We start from the raw sequence: 16,519 nt of genomic DNA, 5'->3' as shown, positions 1-16,519 counted from the left end.
TCCAGGGAGGCGTTAAGGTTCATGAAAATTGTTCAGTTATTAAACTTTAATCTGAGCGAGCTGACTTCCTCAGGAACAAATAAACACCGAGATAAACTTCACCTTACAGATATAATCTAAATGAATCATATCCAATCTCAGAGAGTTGACAGTCAGCTGTGTGCTGGGAGACATGTCTGTCTGCAGTGTACGAGCTCTGACCGCTCCCCAAAAATGTCGGAGTGAATATATGAATATTAAAAGTGTAGCTGGTGACACAGAAACAGAGGATTTAAGAAGTTTAAGTGTAGGTCGGGTCCACACATGTCCAAACACCTGTGCGTAGGCCTGCTTGTTACTCAGAAACGCACACTAATAAAATGGCCATAAGGCCAAAGCAATGGTTTTGACTGGTGTTGACCCCGCCCCCACCCTGAGTGTGGATGCTGAGAGAAGGGCCAGCTGTGAATATGAGGCTGTGGGAGCAGATGGAGAGAGAGTATGTCGGGGTATCCCAGTACAAGCTTTACTGGGGTCAGAAATTAGACAGACTCCAGTTCCTTTGTTTGATTTATCTAGTTTGATGTTAGGAAAGAGATTCATGAGATGGAAAAACCTCCCAGTCTACTGAGATTCAGAAATGATTTCTACACATGGAAACTCCCTGAGTGGGAACAAAGCGTGTCCTGTCAGGAAGAGCATTTGGAATATGGATGTTGAGGATGTGACAGTGCCTGAAATCCTGCTGCTGTTCTGAACCATAGTTTCTGATCTGAAGGTCAAACAGAGTCATGATGGTTGTTTCTATTTGTTCCTTTTTAGTTTAGTTCCCCTGAAATCAGATGTGATATCAGCAGCTCTGAGTTCATTCATCATTATTGTCCAGTGATGAGATTTCTGCTCCGTTTGGTGACAGTCAGCAGATTTTTCCTGCGTGTGGACGTGAACAGTCGTACCTGACAGCAGGTAGCAAACAGAGATCATCTTTCCAGCTGGAACTCTTCACTGAGCTGAGCTCATTCAAAATGTTCTGGATTCAAGACAGGAAACAGTCCACATGTGTGTCTTCACTCTGACTCTGGATCAGATCTCAGTGACAGACTGTGGACATTATGGAAGCCTAAATGTGACGCCATCTTCCTCCTTCATCTGCAGATTAAAGCCAAACAAAGATTCTCATTAAAAGTCTGCAGGTCCGAGAGAGACTCAATCGTTGTGTCATGTCAAACACAGTAAGAGGAGCTGAAGCACAGATGTGAAGAGCAGATGTTCATCAGATTATGACCTCACTCTGTTTTGTCTTCATATACATTCAGTCTGTGTTTATAATGCAGATTTCTGCTTTTATAATAACACATTTTATATTTTCTGTAATCTCAGACTGGCTGACTGTGGACTCTCAGGGACTCACTGTGAAGTTGTGGCCTCGGCCCTGAAGTCCATCCCCTCCCATCTGACAGAGCTGGACATTAGTAACAACAAGCTGCAGGATTCAGCAGTGAAGCTTCTGTGTGCTGGACTGGAGAGTCCAAACTGTCGACTGGAGACTCTGAGGTGAGTTCACTGACTGCAGCTGTTGTTGTTTTTCTATATTTCAGGCTGCAGAGACTTTGAGCTTGTGTGGAAACAGAAAGAGAGAAAAGAAAGACATGAATGTCAAAGCTAATAAAGGTGAAGTTAGGAGCTGTGACGATGTTCATGTATCAGAAGCTGATCTGGCTGCTACAGAGACGACCCACACAGCTGCTGTGGTGAGGTTTGTGTTAAAGCAGAGGAACACAGAGCAGCCGAACACAGGCCCAAACATGACAGCAAAGCAGGATTCAGGCTCTGTGAGAGGATTTCAAACAGAAGCTGGAGAAGAGAAAGGACTCTGTTGGAATGACTACAGAAAGAAGGCAGCTGAGACCAGTCCAAGTGTTTCCATGGAGCCCAGTCTAACATTCATTTATACACTAAGGTACAGAAGTGAACGGGAAAATGAATCCATAGTTTCAAATGTAGAAATAGTTCTCAGTTCATTTACAGAGTTTAATACAGTTCATGAGGAAATGTTCAAAACAGCAGCTGAGAAGAAATCTGCTTCACAAAGTTGGATCCAATTCCAATAGTTTGTGATGCACTTGAACACAGCGTGAGCAGTTCACTGCCTAACCCCACAGAGACTGTCAGTCTGGACTTTTCTTTATTTCTATTGGCTGTCAGTGAGATTTCAGAGCAACCAGAGACTGTGGGTCTGTGTATGAAGTATGATTCATGTGCAGTTGTTGAAGTTGTAGAATGAGAAATGGCAGTTTGGGGTATTTCCTGCTTTCATTGTCCTGCTTGTGCTGATGAAAACGTTTATTGACGTGTGAATTCATTCTTCAACGCTCGATTCTGCCTGAACAGCGTGAAAACTTTGCTTTTCTTTGTGTAACACAATTCAAAGTAGGGCTGGGTATCGTCACTGATTTCTAGAATCGATTCGATTCAATTCGATTGGAATCTGGGAAATTTTGCCTCAGACAGAAATATTATAATTCAGTACATTTACATATTTTTGTGTCTATAAAAGGGAAGCTGACACTTTCAAGACTTTATCAAAGGTGTGAGCATCACAGCAGAGGCCTTTGTGTCAAAGTAGCTGAAGATAAAACACTGAAAAACATGAAGGTGGTTTTTCTGGGATTTTATAAAAATATTCTGCAGTAGATGAAAAACAAAAGAAAACCATGAATCAACACATGAACATTACCTGATGCTGCTGAAGTGAAGCAGAGCAAAGTTACAGCGGTTTTATTAGAGACACAGCGTTTTGCAATTTTGCATAATTTTAAAAAGTTTAAATTTGTTCAGTATTGAACGGCAGAAATGAGGCTTTCTTTTCGGAAGCAAGTAAAAGGAAAAAAACAGCGGCCGACAGCGCTGTGAACAACGGTAGACTTGTGCGTAACAAGCAAGCGAATAATGCAGAAAACAGATTTTTAGACAGGAAACTGTTCTTGAAGTACAGAGAGAGAGAGAGAGAGAGAGAGAGAGCTGTGCATGACGTGTGATTTTATCCTGGTGGAAGCAAAACAGCAAAAGTCAGAGTGAGTTCATGACGATGTTTATGTGAAGCGTAGTTTGGATCTTCTTTTGCTGCTGGTTCAGTCAACATTGTTTGGAGAGAGATAAAACTAACAGCTTCAGAATCAGCGTAAAAAGGACGTAAACACAAAGCGTGGAGCCGCCGAAACATCAGAATCAGCGAGCTGTCGGCTTTCAGCTCCGACCGTGTCCGTGCCGTCAGTGAGAAAGGCGACATCTCACTGATTCTGATGCGTCGGCGGGTCCGAGCTTTGTGTTTACGTCTCTGTGCAGAATCCGTGTTCCTGCTCTCATTTACTGTTTCAGCTGTTTGGTGGTTGTTGAAAATTTGTGAGGTTTAACCTGAGATTCTGGCGTTTCAGGCAAAATAAATTAATATTAAAAAATTGATTCAGGATTTTAATGAATCAATATCACGTTATCCAAGCCAGAATCGATTTTAATCAATGAATCGATTATTAAAACCCACCCCTAATTCAAAGCACTGAAGCATCGACTTGTTCCATTATCCAACAATGCAAACAGGAAGCAGAGACAGCTGGCCTTCAAAGTAAAAGCTGGTCCTTTTGAAACAAGTTGGTGGTAAAATGTAAGAAGAGCTGAAGCACATAAATGATCTACGTGCCAAAATATTAAACACAGTTGATATATTTGTGTGAGTGTTGTGATTCAGGTGTAGATGTCATAATGTACATATAGCAGAGTTTCCTCTTCTAGATCAGCTGATCAGAGTCAGGCCAATCAGCTCTGAGCATGCTCAGTCTGAGTTATGGAGCCACATACTACGATTCACCGTGGCAACGGCATGAGCAGAGGCTCCGTGTGAATCCAGAGGAGCAGGAACATGAATGATGACAGTAGATGTTTGTGTGAAAGTGCTGGAAGCAAATGAGTGTGTGATGTTCTTTCAGTGTTGCACTTTGTAGACGCTCCCTGAGCACTGGTCTCACAGCCAGCTGCACATAGAGACCAGTGTTGTTAGTCCAGGTCAGAAGATGACTTGTTGGAATGAAAATGAGCTTGTAGTTTGTCTGCTTTAATAATGTGACTGGAAAAAGGTGTTGGACTTCAAATATGTCCATTTCTGTCACACTTCACCTTTAAAAGTGAAGCCATGTGGTTCCTGGAAGGAAAAACACGACTTTTTCAAGTCTTTGTCCTGTTTTTATGAGAAATGTACGACTTTAATGTGAAACATTCAGAGTTTTTTCTCTTGTTGTGTTTGTTTGAAGCTGCTTCCTGTTGGCTTCAGCTGTTTGGAGTTTCCATTTTCTAAACTTCTACATTCTGAACCTTCTTCAGCTCTGAACAGATGATGAAACACTGAATGATTTCAAGCACTTTGTCTAATAAACTTACATCTTTCATTCTTTATACAGATTGAGGGGCTGTGGTTTGTCAGAGATCAGCTGTGATTATCTGGCAGCAGCACTGAAGTCCAACCCCTCGTATCCCACAGAGGTGGACCTGAGTGGAACCTACAGCAACCTGAAGGGTTCAGGAGTGAAGCATCTGTGTGATTTTCGGGAGAATCCACGATGTCGATTTGAAACTCTGAGGTCAGTCAGCATGTTTTAGTTGTGCTGAGATGAATATGATGTGAAAGTTGTGCTGACACTAAACTGCAGACATCAGGCTGATATTATACTGATCCACACTGAGGATCTTCATGGTAAAGTCTGTTTTCTTCTTCTCTGGTTTAGTCCATTGACTGCAGCAGAACAATGTTCACATTTCAAACAGTGATACTCAACGTATGGCCCGCGGCCCACACGCGGCTGGCCCACCTTTCCTGATTCAGAGAGAGGGGACCCTGATTAACTGTGTAGCTTCTTCCTCACAGTTCTAAGTATCAGACACAACAATGAATAATCCACAGCTGACTGTCTTTAGCAGGTCAAAGGTCACGGCACACAGCAATCTGTGAAACAGTTTGGAGCAGGAATTCTTGCACATTTACAAACTGACACTGCTGCACGGCATGCTGGGTAATGCTAGCTGCTCAGGTATGGGCGTGCTAACGGCTGTGAGGCTCCGTGGCTGCAGAACACTGAAGAAGAGAAAAGAGAGGTGGAGGATGAAGAAAAGAGGCGGAGATGAAGCAGAAGTTTAGCTCCAGAGAGGAGCTGTGTCTGTGTGGGCGGGGCTCAGGCAGCTCCGCCCACACAGTGACAGTGAAGCGGGTGAAGAGTAATAAATGAAGACAGCAGACAGGATTTGATAAGCTGATGTACAAACATGTAGGTCGTGTCCAAATTCATGGGCTGCATCCTCCTGAGGCCGCATTTGTAGACCGATTACGTCACAGCGACGCGTTGAAGGCTGTCCAAATTCGTAGACTCCTCCGAATGCAGCCGACAAATGCGCCCTCCTTTTCCCCGAATTTGAAGGATCGGTCGGGTGTGTCCTTCGTGGCCTACCATATCCCAGAATTCATAGCACGGCCCAGCCAAACTCCATTTTCCAACAATGGCGGCTGCTACTAAGTTTTAAAATCACTCATACTAATCTTTCTGGGTCACAAAATAAACTTTTAACATATTTTCAGGCGAGAAAGTAGCTGTGTAAACATCAAATATCTGCTCGGTTTATCAAGATATCGCATATTTGCAAAAGTGCTTCGACGTTTTCGGAGACGTCTGCTACCCACCAGCTCGATATTTCACCGGGAGCTCGATGGTCACTGAAGCCGCTGAGAACCGCACAACTCCCGGCACATCATTTTCAGATCACCGCGGACTTTCGCTACTCGGGTTAAACGTGATATATAAGTCACTTAGACAACCTAAAAATGTTGTTGTTGGGCTTTTTTCAGTGTTTTGTTTGTTCGTGAGTAAATAGGTTTGGCTGAGATTCGAGCTGGGCGATATAAGATTTTTTCATATCACGATATGTTTTTTTCATTTCAGGCGATAACGATATCTATCACGATATAAGCCAAATAACTATATTTGTAAGATTTAAATGTGCCGTTGCTCACAAGCAAAATGTGAAATAATCAGCAGCTTGTTTTGATTTAAATATTTATTTCCCATAATAAGTTCAACAGGGTAGATGTACTTAAGGAACATGAGACTTTTTCAGATAAATAAAGGCAAATATTGCAAACTACACAAAAGGCAGCCGCTAAAGCGTTTAAGTTTCAAAATAGAACAAACGAAACAGACTAAATTGTCAATTCCACTTAGAAACAAAATATTAATTCTAAAAATAAATCTTAGTTTGTTTTACAGAAGAACAGACAAAACTGACTAACTTTTGTCAATATCAAATAAACTGAGAACTAAAAGGAAATTCTCAATCTCTCCTTGTTGTATAGCTTAGCTTTTCAAACAGTTTTAACAGTTACTTTAGTCTGACAAAAGCCGAATGACGAATTAGCGCTTCCAGTCAGAGACTGAGGCTACGTCCACACGTACACGGGTATTTTTGAAAACGGAGATTTTCCGTTTTCGTTTTAAAAAATAATCCCGTCCACACATAAAGGCAGAAATGAAGGAAAACGCTGCTATGAACATGGCAAAGCAGCAGGTGGAGCTAGATTCCTAACCGTGCAGAAATGTTGGCCAATCAGAAGTCTAGAAGCCTCGGTGGGAAAAAGTAAACAAAGCTGGGGCATAGAAGCAGAACCGAGTCGTATGTGTGGAGGGACAGTAACTGTGTGTATATGTGAGCATTTAAACCCTGCAGAGAGTAGAATTAACAGTATTGTAGAAATTCATTTCACCGAAACAATAACGTGGCGCACAGTGTGACGTCAAAAAATGCGCACACCTTTGACGCTGCGTTTTCTCCGTTTTTCTAGTCCACACGTAAATGCCAAAACGGAGTTTTCAAAAATCTTCGTTTTCAGTGACCAAAAACGCCGTTTACGTGTGGACGAAAGGTGCAAACGCATAGAAAAATCTGCGTTTTCAAAAATACCCGGGTACGTGTGGACGTAGCGCATGCACCAGTTTATTGTATTTCCAGACTTGCTTTCGGCACAATTTACAGTGCACGCTACTCTGTTTTTTGTCAGACTTGAAATAGCCGAAATACCTTCACACTACGGAACTTCTATGGCTCTTCCGTTCGACAATCTCTCCGGCATTGGAACCATCATCTGTTTTCTCTTCGGTCACGCTCGGTTGATTTTTCTAGTCGGCACACTCATTTCCTCCATTACCCGGGCGGTACGGTGGCTGGCTGCTTCCCAAACAAATACACATGTGCGGCTTGGCACTTGTGCTGTACGTAACAAGTCACGTGACGTGGCGCTGTGGCTGTGATTGGTTCAGCTCTGCGCTACGTAATTTGGATTGGCTGTTCTTTTTTTTTTTAAGAGGACAAGAGCGGCGAGGTCTATCGCGATAGTTTAATTTTTCTATCGAGAAAAAGTTATATCGCGATACATATCGTTATCGTTCTATCGCCCAGCTCTAGCTGAGATTAAAGTTATTAGATTAGATAAAATAAAACTTTTTCTTTTTTTTTGCCTGTCCCGTTTGGCTCTTTTGCCATCAGAATTGTTGTCTAAAGGCAAAGAAAGATGCCCAATGGATTTACTTTACCAAATTGACCATCCCAGCCTTGCCGTAATGGTCCATTTGATTCACCTTTTATTGTTTATTTTATTTTCACTTACTGAATATGGGACAGACTTGACTGGAGGAAAGAAGAGGAGAAAGAAAGAGGGAAAGAGAAACAGCTGAGAAGAGGGACGGGGGAGAAGGGCAAAAGACAAAAACCAACAGAATGAGCAGAAAAAAAAAAAAAAAAAATGCATATATCAATCACCTGGATCACCTGCTGAGAAAGAAAAAAGAAAACAAGCAGAAGAGAACAAGAGTAATAGAATAAACAACATCACAATGATATATGTGAATATGACAGTAAATACTAAATATTAAACATTATTGTGCAGCACATAAGATCAACAGAACACAGTGTGCTTTGAGGTAGGAGCCAAAAAGGGTGTAGTTTGTGGGTGTGATCACCCGTGTGTACACCTGTGAGCATGGACGCTTGTTTTTTTTAAAAGGTTCCTTCATGTAATGATCTGCTAGAGGGTGTGGGGGGGCCACAGCCCCATCCTCCAGGGTATGAAGCAGGTATGGAGGAGATCAAAACTCCAGACATCCAGAGGCCCCCAGAACACAAGAGACCAAGGAAGACCAACAGAGGGGCAGCCGCGCCACTGTCCCAGTAAGAGCTGAGGAGAGTCCCAGATGAGGGCTCACTCAGCAGAAGCCAGGGGGGGTTGTAGTGACGCGCCCGTGAGCTCCGCCAGCAGCCAGCTGTACCTGAGTGACCCAGCCCCAGGCCAAGAGGCCGGGGGCACCCCACCTCCGAAGTGGCCCGAGCGAGCCCCAGGCTCCAGGCCCTGATAAGTGGCCACCAAGGAGTGAGCCGGTGTGTACCTGGACGCCCATCCCCGGACACAAAGAACCACCAACGCACCGACACCTGAGGGAGTCCGCCACTGGCAGGGGAAGTGGCTTTTTTCAGTGTTTTGTTTGTTCGTGAGTAAATTGGTTTGGCTGAGATTAAAGTTATTAGATTAGATTAGATAAAATAAAACTTTATTAATCCCCCGGGTGGGTTCCTCCTTGGTCTTTACAGAGCTGACTAAACGTCAAACAGAAAACTGATTAAACAGAAGTATGAGACGGTCGAGAATTTACGCCAGTGTCCTGTTATATTTTAGATAGCAAGGAGCAGACGGCCGAGTTTATTAAACTCCACCGAGACAGCGGTGACGCAAATCAGAAGGCTAGACTGTCCAATTTCCCCAGCCGTTTATTTCCGGCCTACCCGACCTTCTGAGGACCTAGCCCACGTAGACCGCGAAGGCCGGGTCATCAGGAGGATGCAGCCCATGAATTTGGACACGACCGTAGAATGATGGTGGCAGCTACAGAAACAGGTCCATACAGGCTGAAGCGTGTCTCAGTCTGAATGTACACTGCTGTTATAAGAGCTGTGGAAACTCAGGTCAAAAGGACGTAACCACACTGCTGACAGTTCCAGGACAGTCACAGAGTTACAGCATCATTTGTGACCATAAAGACAGAAAGCTCATCCAAATCCTGGGATTAAAAGTCTGTCCTGGTGGTGTCCAGTCAAACACGTCTCTGTGAAAGCTTCAGTCCAACAGGCTCCAAAGTCCTTCTGCTCATTTCCTCGCCGGGTTCTTGATGCTCCTGTACCATCTCTCTGTCATCCTCCTCGCTCCCTCTTTGCACTCACAGTCTTTGTGCATCATTAACACTCACATGTGGAAAACCAAAGTTTTACTGGGCAGAAGATGATCATCAGTGACGCTGTCTTTAAAATACTCTTGTTAGAAATGTACGACTTTAATGTGAAACATTCAGAGTTTTTTCTCTTGTTGTGTTTGTTTGAAGCTGCTTCCTGTTGGCTTCAGCTGTTTGGAGTTTCCATTTTCTAAACTTCTACATTCTGAACCTTCTTCAGCTCTGAACAGATGATGAAACACTGAATGATTTCAAGCACTTTGTCTAATAAACTTACATCTTTCATTCTCTATACAGATTGGAGCGCTGTGATTTGTCAGAGATCAGCTGTGATTATCTGGAAGCAGTGCTGAAGCTCAACCCTTCGTATCCCAGAGAGGTGGACCTGAGTAACCACAAGCTTCAGGATTCAGGAGTGAAGCAGCTGTGTGTTCTTCTGGAGAATCCACAACATCAAATTGAAACTCTGAGGTCAGTCTCCACGTTTTAGTTGTGCTGACACTGTCGATCTGTGGAACTAAAACCTTTATACAGGAAGTCTGGTTCAGGTCTTTGTAGACCTTCTAATCTCTGATCCTCTGAGTCTTACTCAGTAGATGATGCAGAGTTGTGAAGCCGATGTGGGTGAGGACACTCGCCCAGCTCTAACTACTTTGACGTCCAGGTGTCTTCCCTGCTTGTCCTGATACAAACAAACCTGAGTAACCTTGCAGGTCAGATCTCATCAGTCACACCTGTTCTGGCAGCTCTCCTCTAGATTGTAGTTCTTGTTAACCTGGGATGGTTTTAGAAGCCTGGACCACAGACTCCAAGGGAAGATATTACTGGGAAAGGCCAAAGCAACCTATCAGACCCATTAAACACTAACATAGATGAATACTCAGATTTAAACCTTTATTGTTTCACAAAGGGTTAAAAAGGGAACGTCCACAGTTTAGACTGCAGCAGATTTTATTAAAGCAGTTTGACAGGAGCAAAGCAAAAACACAAAGAATAAGTGTTTCACATATTAATACATATAACATAATAATAAAAGAAAAGCAAAAGAATGATAAAAAGAATGAAAAAGTTGTCCAGAGCAGCAGGATGTCTGAGGTCTGCAGAAACACAAAAACACAGCAGCTAAAAATAGTTGTTGAAAGAAAACGAGGTGGGAGCTGCTGATTCCTGAGCTTTGATACTGGATTAGCTTCAGTAGTTATTCCCATCACTGCTGTAGGAGCTACATTTAGTCACAGCTGATTGTCTTTGACCAATCAGAAGACTACTGTTGTAAAAACAAGCAGACAAAGAACCAATGAGAGTGAAGAACAGGATAAAGAGCTCGTGTGATGGAGGCAAAGCAATAATCAGCAGACTGTAGCAGTTTCTATCTGGATGAAAGTAGAAGGAGCTCAGCGGAGCTCAGTCCCATATCTTTGGTTAGAAACAACATCAGTGATTTCCTGCTGCTCGAGATGATTCCAGCAGCTCTCATTACAGCAGCTGATGAGAGAAACAGCTGATGGCTCACAGCTCGTGCACTGTTGGATCTCCAGATGTTCACGTGGCTGAAGTCTGTGAAGAAACTGTGGTCCACGTAGTTCACACGGCCTCAGATTGGACCGAGCTCCCTGGATCACTGCAGCATCCTCAGCTGGTACATGGACGTCTCTGCTCCTCAGTCTTGCAGTCCCTGCAGGTCCGTCCACACCACCGGGGTCTTCTCACTCACCTTTCCTTTGTCCTCGTCCTTCATCAGCCGTGCTGTGTCTTTGTTCCTGCGGTGTTGTTCCCACGATGCAGCGCTGATGTTCCCTCCTTGAATGCACAACAAGTACGGTGCTGATCTTTCTCGGGTGGAGCAGAGACAGATTGAAGTCTTTCAGGCTTTAGTGCCGACTTCCCTGACAGAGGCTGGACTCCATGGTCTGCACAGGAGGCTTCTACACTGTGTGGAGGTGACTCCTGGACTTGAAGACAGGCTGCAGGTACATGTGTGATGAAGAGGAGCTACAGCAGTGTGATGGAGCTGCAGGTCTGAAGGAAGTCCTGCTGTCCTGTCCCACCCTCATCTTTGCTTCCTCTGTCTTCTCTGGACTTGTCCTCCTGTTTCAGAAACAGCACTGCTTCATGCCGAGGGTGGACGGGAGCGTTGGCTCTGATTCTTTTACCGTCCACCACAAGGAGACACTGATGCTGACCTCCTGATTCTGCATGTGTTCTGCTTCACACTGCTCACCTCCACCAAAGACTTCACAAACATCTTCTTTCTTTGAGTCCAGTTTGTCCCACAAACACTTCCAAATCTCCTCCTCTGAGATTCTGCAGCTTCTTGCAGTGTGACTCAGCTGACTTCTGACAGACCACAGACTGGCACAGCATCCACATGTGTCTCCTTTCAAACAGGCTCTTGATGTTTCCTCCCACATCATTCTGGCCTCTCAGTGTCCTTTGTTCTCCAGCTCTGTAGCTCCAGCTGGTGAAGCTTCAGTTTTCCATGTTGGTAACAGTAAACTACAGCCTCTGCTGTCAGCTGGGTAACTAAACAGAGCTGCAGCACGTCTCTGCGGTGGTGCTACATCCAGCCTGCAGACGGCCGTCTACATGTTGTAGTGGTTTACAGTCACCAGGGGGCGCTGTCCCAGCCATGCAGGCAGTGGGCTGCTCTGCTTGTGCTGTTGTTGGTGAAGCTGAAGTGAAAGCGAGAGTTAAAACACTGAACAGTGTCCACTGAGCTTCTCATGCTATTCTCATGCTCAAAGAAGTTTCACAGGAAGGACGACTCGTCCATCAGGCATCCAGCTGTCCGTGACCGTGTCCACAGCAGAGTGTGACCGAGGCTTCATGCTAACACGCACACATGAAGCTAATACCACCACGAGCAGCTGCTCAGTGGATTTGGAGGACAAATGTCTGCAGCTTCTCACAGGCAGTATGCAGAATGTGGATCTCCACAAAGACTGTGGAGAGCTCGTCCCACACTCTAAATCCACACTTGTCTGCACAAAACTTCTCACACGTTCCCGTCACAAGTGTCTTCTAAGTGAAGCTACCAGGTTCAGGTCCAGCTTGTTTATCTGGAGCTGCAGTAGATGATCCATCCTCACAAAGCAACACAGACAGCAGATATGCAAACACACAACACAACCAAAGGATTCTCTCTGCATGTCTGTGGCTGATGCTGCTGGAACGAAGCTGTTTGAAACCTTGTTGTTCTGCACTTTGGGACCAGAAGAGGAAACTGAAGCTCTGTGCAGAGGGTTCAATGGAAGCAGCCAAGTGCTGTAAGTGTCTGCTGTGCAGGGATGCTGGTTCAGCTGTGGCTCAGTTTCACAGTGTGACTCAATAAAAGCAGCAGGAAATCAAAGCTTGATGCTTTCATCAGTGTGGAAATAAGAAAGTTTCCTGTGACAGACGCTGGAGCTCTTTCACTCTCAGCTTCACAGTTTCAGCTTCAAACTTCTTGCAACATGTTTCTAACACGGCCACATTCCACCTTAATGGAGCTGATATCTTGTGCATCAGCACATTTTCTTTTTTTTTTTATCTTTATTTATAAAGTTTTGCACATGTAATTTAACATATCAGGCCCAATACAGCAAGTATCAACCGATATAAAGACGTATATCAAAACAGGTTGGGCCATTGAGATTCGGATGATAACAATAAAACAGAAAAAAAAAAAAAAAAAAAAAAAAAAAAAAAAAAAAAAAAAAAAAAAAAAAAAAGGAAGAAAAACAAAAACAACAACCCACGCACAGAAAAAAAAAAAAAAAAAAAAAAAAATCAACTCCCTCCCAAAACCATAACAGAAGGGAACCTAGTGGTACAAAAGTTTAGTCTGTTGTAAGTGTTTTCAATGAGTTAAAGTAAGTGATAAAAGGCTGCCACATCTGTGAAAACTTATTAACATTCCCTCTGAGTCTAAATTTTATTTTCTCCATTTTTAAAAAGAGCATAACATCTTCCAGCCAACGTGATCGGGCTGGAGGGTGAGAAGCTTTCCAAGACAGCAAAATTCGACGCCGTGCCAGCAGTGAAGTGAAAGCGATAATATCCAGTTGTTTACGACTAAGGTTCAGGGTGGCGTCCTCAGAAACACCAAAAATGGCAACTAGTGGACATGGTTTGAGAGTGACATTCAAAACATGAGAGAGCACTTCAGAGTAAAAAGTCCAGTATAATTGAAGTGACGGGCAGGCAAAAAACATATGAGTTAAATCACAGGGGGAGGTGTTGCATCTGTTGCACAGGTCCGGAATGCTGGGGTGTATTTTAGATAATCTAGATGTTGAGAAGTGTAATCTGTATACCGTCTTAAACTGAATAAGGGAGAGTCTTGCACATGAGGCTGAAGAATGAATTCTGTCAATGACTTTATCCCAGTAACCTTCAACAAACTGAAGACCCAGTTCCTGTTCCCAACTCGAGGCAATTTTCTTGGTTGAGTAATTGCCCGATGACATAATTAAAGTATAGATTTGTGATATTAGAGCTTTACTGTGAGGCTTCAACTGGAATAAGTCTTCCCACCAAGGCTTGAAAGGCTGACTTGGAAACTCTGACCAGATAGAAGATGCACAGTGTCTTGTTTGAAAGTAGCGGAACAAATGATACGAGGGCAAATCGTACAAAGAGCAAAGTTCACTAAAGCTGAGAAAAATGTTATCTTTGAAGAAGTCATGAAAACATTTGATACCTTTTCTTGCCCATATACTGAAGGAGGAGTCCACCAGGGATGGGGGGAAGAGGTGGTTGTTGCAGACTGGGGTCAGGGCAGAAGCAGAGATAGAATTGAAGTGACGCCGGAATTGATACCATATTTTCAGAGAGCCAATTAGAACAGGGTTGTCTGTGAATCGTAACAGGGAAACCGGAAGGGATGAAAATAATAGTGCTGGGAGTGAGGAAGAGAAACATGATTGAGCCTCAAGGCAACACCAAGTAGCTTGAGGATCATTCAGCCAATAGGTATACTTCTGAATGTTGGCTGCCCAATAATAAAACATCAAGTTGGGCAAAGCAAGACCCCCACTGAGCTTACCCTGTTGTAGTGAGGTCATACTAATCCTGGGGGTCTTATTTGCCCATATAAATGATGAAATCATTCGATTCACAGATTTGAAAAAGGACTTAGGTAGAAACAATGGGATACACTGAAAAAGGTAGAGGAATTTAGGTAGAATATTCATTTTTATAATATTAATCCTGCCCAGAAGTGACACAGGAAGATTTGCCCACCTTTGAAAAGCCAACCTGACATAGGTCAGCAAAGGGTTAAGATTAGCTGTTCGCAAAGCTTTAAATGAACTGGTAATATGCACTCCTAGATATCTAAAACCTGAGAAAGCTAAATGGAAATTAAAATCTGTCTGTCTAAGCTCCTTTGCAGCTGGGTTTATAGGAAAACATTCACTTTTTTGTATATTAATCTTGTATCCAGAGAAAGAGCCAAAACTCAGAAGTATTTCCATTATAGAGGGTAAATAAATTGTTGGATTTGTAACATATAGTAATAAGTCATCTGCATACAGAGCAACCCTATATTCTGTACCACCACGAATAACCCCTTGAAACAGAGGCGAAGTTCTGAGAGTCACAGAAAGAGGCTCTATTGCTAAAGTGAAAAGTAAAGGTGAGAGTGGGCAGCCTTGACGTGTACCACGTGATAGAGTAAAATACTCAGAATTCACATTATTAGTACAAACAGATGCCAATGGCGTAGTATATAAAAGATGAATCCAAGATATAAAACTGTCACCAAAACCAAATTTCCTCAAGACTGCAAAAAGATACTCCCATTCCACTCGATCAAATGCTTTTTCAGCATCCAATGAAATCACCACCTCAGGGACGGTGCTATGATTTCTGGAATATATTATATTAAGAAGGGACCGTATATTAAAAAAGGAATGTCTTCCTTTAATAAAGCCTGTCTGTTCGTCTGATATAATAGAAGGGAGAACTCTTTCCAAACGGGTTGCTAGCAGTTTGGATAAGATTTTAAAGTCTACATTAAGAAGGCTTATTGGTCGATAAGAGCCACAACAGGTAGGATCCTTTCCTTCTTTATGCAGTAATGAGACAGAAGCCTGTCTTAGTGTCTGAGGGAGAGAGCCGCATTTCAGAGACTCCTCAAAAACCGACAGCAGCAGAGGGGCCAGTTTTAAGTGGAATTTTTTATAAAATTCGGCTGGGAACCCATCAGGACCAGGGGACTTTCCAGACTGTAAGGACGTGATTGATGACATAACCTCATCCAAAGTGAGTGGTGCATCAATTTCTGCTGCTGTTGAGGTTGTAATTGTAGGGGTATCCAATTTGTTAAGAAACTGGTTCATATCTATAGAATTAGAGGGGAACTCTGATGTATACAGAGAACTATAAAATGACTTAAAAATTGAGTTGATTTCCGTTGGATCAGAAGTCAAAGTTCCCGATTCATTTCTAATTTGCAATATTTGGCGAGATGCCGATTGGTGATGTAGCTGGTGGGCTAACAGACGAGAGGCTTTATCACCATGTTCATAATAGTTGCCACGGGACCGTAATAACAATTGCTCTGCATCATGGGTCGACAGGAGACTGAACTCCGATTGCAGGTTAAGACGCTGCTTATATATTTCAGGTGAGGGAGTTTGAGCGTGTTGCCGATCTAGAGCTTGAATTTTGGCAGAAAGTTCATTTTGCTTAGCTTTCTTAGATTTAGATAGGTGAGATAAATAGGAAATTATTTGGCCCCTGAGGTATGCTTTAAGAGTTTCCCATAGTAGAGAGTTTGAGATGTCGTCAGACTCATTCGTAGTTAAGAAGTTATCAATTGCAGATAAGATATAGTCACAGAAAGCTGAATCAGACAAAAGAAGAGAGTTCAACCTCCATGGGTGCTGAGGTCTATAGCCAGGAGACAAAGCCATATCCAGGATTAATGGAGCATGATCAGATATAACAATCGGAAGATATTCAGAGTTACAAACTTTAGAAGCCATGGAGCCATTTATAAAAAAATAATCGATCCGAGAATATGTGTGATGAACATTTGAAAAAAAGGAATATTCTCTGGCTTGGGGATTAAAAAACCTCCAAGGATCAATGTATCCATTTTGGGTCATAAAGTGTGAGAAAGCCCTGGACATAGCAGATGATGCTTTAGAGCCAGTGGCAGATTTGTCTAAAGCTGGGTCAATAACGCAGTTTAAATCACCTCCAAATATCAGGAGGTGTGTATTTAAGTCAGGAATCATCCT

The 16,519-nt window shown here is 43.1% G+C and overlaps 1 protein-coding gene and 1 long non-coding RNA gene across 2 annotated transcripts in view; both read left to right on the top strand.

Annotated features, from left to right (window-relative positions):
- The window catches only part of LOC120733230 (ribonuclease inhibitor-like), a 28,252-nt gene extending 12,118 nt beyond the window's left edge, over positions 1-16,134 (top strand). Inside the window, exons 3-5 of the mRNA XM_040031262.1 lie at positions 1,360-1,533; positions 4,431-4,610; positions 9,588-16,134. Of these exons, the coding sequence (XP_039887196.1) occupies positions 1,360-1,533; positions 4,431-4,610; positions 9,588-9,780 (547 nt within the window). The 3' untranslated portion in view covers positions 9,781-16,134. The remainder of the gene's footprint in view (positions 1-1,359; positions 1,534-4,430; positions 4,611-9,587) is intronic.
- On the top strand, positions 1,616-2,620 carry LOC120733231. Its single transcript, XR_005695763.1, has 2 exons — positions 1,616-1,679; positions 1,940-2,620. It is a non-coding gene; the product is annotated as an uncharacterized LOC120733231 (long non-coding RNA).
- Positions 16,135-16,519: the final 385 nt, after the last annotated feature.

Source organism: Simochromis diagramma, unplaced genomic scaffold, assembly GCF_900408965.1.
Source record: "Simochromis diagramma unplaced genomic scaffold, fSimDia1.1 OVJJ01000235.1, whole genome shotgun sequence".
NCBI classification, from domain to species: Eukaryota; Metazoa; Chordata; class Actinopteri; order Cichliformes; family Cichlidae; genus Simochromis; species Simochromis diagramma.
The sequence above is the reverse complement of the archived record's forward strand: the minus strand, read 5'-3'. Positions and strand labels throughout refer to the sequence as shown.